At 43.3% G+C, this 2,500-nt stretch overlaps 1 protein-coding gene across 4 annotated transcripts in view; it reads left to right on the top strand.

The window, feature by feature from the left end:
* The window catches only part of plxdc1 (plexin domain containing 1), a 61,170-nt gene that overhangs the window by 49,953 nt on the left and 8,717 nt on the right, over nucleotides 1–2,500 (top strand). For all 4 annotated transcript variants that reach the window (XM_042081898.1, XM_042081900.1, XM_042081899.1 and 1 more), the window contains exons 7-8: nucleotides 713–812; nucleotides 1,919–2,014. In XM_042081898.1, the coding sequence (XP_041937832.1) occupies nucleotides 713–812; nucleotides 1,919–2,014 (196 nt within the window). The remainder of the gene's footprint in view (nucleotides 1–712; nucleotides 813–1,918; nucleotides 2,015–2,500) is intronic.

Raw genomic sequence — 2,500 nt, 5'->3', positions numbered from 1 at the left:
GTCTCTCATATGAAATTACAATAAACACTTTATAACACATTATTATACTACTGATATGAATGTGTTCTAAGAGTGTTTTAGCTGACATATCTTGTAAAAGCTTTAATAACATTCACTATTAATGGTACTATGACTCTACCATGTTACTGCGCATCAACACTACCATATTGACCAATCACAGACTGCATCTGCCATGTCACGTTTATGAAGGTTATTATGTCACAATTATGATGGAGAGTTGAGGCGAAATGGTGAAATGGTCATGTCTGCTCTGAATGATCAGTTTTCTGTTTCCATTAATTTCTCTTCTCTATTTTCCTATTTCTCCACTGCACCCTCCATGCCATATCTCCCTCTTTTCTTCCCAACACCATCCCCATCCACCCCTGATACCCCCCCTCATACCCACCCCTGATACAACCCCTGATACCCACCTCTGATACAAACCCTCATACCCACCCCTGATACCTACCCCTGATATAACCCCTGATACCCCCCCCCCCCCCCCCCCATACCCACCCCTGATACCTACCCGTGATACAACCCCTGATACCACCCCCTCATACCCACCCCTGATACCTACCCCTGATACAACCCCTGATACCCCCCCTCATACCCACCCCTGATACCCACCCATGATACCCCCCAACCCACATCTACCTCCTCCTCCTCCCCCCACCTCCTCCTCCTCTCCTCACCTCCTCCTCCTCAGGTTCCTTTGGGTGTGGAGCAGATCAACTCCACGGAGCACCCTGTGAAGGTGGGCCTGTCTGATGCCTTCATGGCTCTCCCCTCCTCACCACAGTCTCCAGGTCAGTGGGCCACTGTACTCCATCACCACAGACAGATTAATGTACACAACACTAGAAAGATTTCAGTTTCACATTTATTAATTTAGTCCACCATAGTCCACCACAGTCCCCCATAGTCCACAATAGTCACCCACAGTCCACCAGAGTCCACAATAGTCCCCCACAGTCCACAATAGTCCCCCACAGTCCACCAGAGTCCACAATAGTCCCTCACAGTCCACCAGAGTCCACAATAGTCCACAATAGTCCCCTACAGTCCACAATAGTCCCCCACAGTCCCCAATAGTTCCCCACAGTCCCCCAGAGTTCACAACAGTCCTCCAAAGTCCCCCACAGTCCACAATAGTCCCCCAGTCCACCATAGTCCACAATAGTCCACATTAGCTTAATGACAGCTTAATGTAGACAAAACTAGCAATAATTCAGTTTAACATTTATTCATTTTAATTTATGCACATAGCAGATGCTTTTATCCAAAGCAACAACAAGATGAGGAATAACATTCAAACTACCTTGCAAAGGAGACCTTAGGTAACAATTATTACTGCTACAATAAATACTACTAGCTCAGGATGAGAGTGCAGACGTTTCAGTAGTTCAGTTAAAGTGAATCAATTAGATGAATTTCTAAATCTATGATAAGGCGGCACAGATTAGCTGCATTACCACAAGACTAAGAACTTAACAAATACGTCTATTTGGAGAGATCACAGACAGGGAGAGACTGAGAATAATCTGGCTTTGCGTTTGTGTTGGCTGATAGAATCCACATGCATACTTTGTTGTGGTTGGCCAATTATAAATTCACCCCAAACACATGGCACATCAGAGTCGGTATTTATTTTATGATGTGTCAGCTGTCCCATGAAGGGCTTGTAACTTTAAGTTGAACATCGAGTCCCACTTCATCATGCTCTATAACAGCTTCATATTGGGTGGGTGTGTGTGTGTGTGTGTGGGGGGGGTTACAACCCTCCGGTATAGATTATTGAGGCGGTTACACCCCCCCCCCCCTCCCCCCATATTTTATGCCTATGTATCCTATCCATAGTAACTGTATCCAAATCCCAGGATTCAGAACTTGTTTTTGCCTGTTTCTCATACAGACACAAAGCGCAGAACCATATACGAGTACCACCGAGTGGAGATCGACACCACGAAGATCATCAATCATTCGGCCTTTCGGTTCACACCACTTCCCAGTGAGTTGAATTCAGTGAATTGGCATGATCACTTAAACACACACTACAAATGCACTTCCTTCTTTCTATAACCATTATTATAGTTTATTTTTTCTATAATGACAGATCAGGATGTCTTTATATGTCTATATGCATAAGAATGTGATGAAGCAATCTAATTTCTGAAAGACAGTAAGATCAGTTATAAATGGCGTCAGTTCTTCATTATTATGTACAGTGATGTCCATTCATATGTTAATAGTCTGTTGGTGTTAAAAGTTTTGGTTAGAGTGGGAGTGAGTGGTCCATATTAGGCCTTATATATATTTATAGGTTTGTTGGTGGCAAATGTTTTGTTATAATAGGAATGGACGATTCATAGTACATATAGGTCATTTTACATGTAGTCATTTAGCTGATGATTTGATCCTAAAGCGATTTACAAACATAGGTACAATAAAGGTGCAATAAAGGTACAGTGCCGCTAGGATACTGTTAGTGCAGCAA

The sequence above is a fragment of the Alosa sapidissima genome, chromosome 24 (assembly GCF_018492685.1).
Source record: "Alosa sapidissima isolate fAloSap1 chromosome 24, fAloSap1.pri, whole genome shotgun sequence".
Lineage (NCBI taxonomy): Eukaryota > Metazoa > Chordata > Actinopteri > Clupeiformes > Clupeidae > Alosa > Alosa sapidissima.
This window is presented reverse-complemented; position numbering and strand designations above follow the sequence as displayed.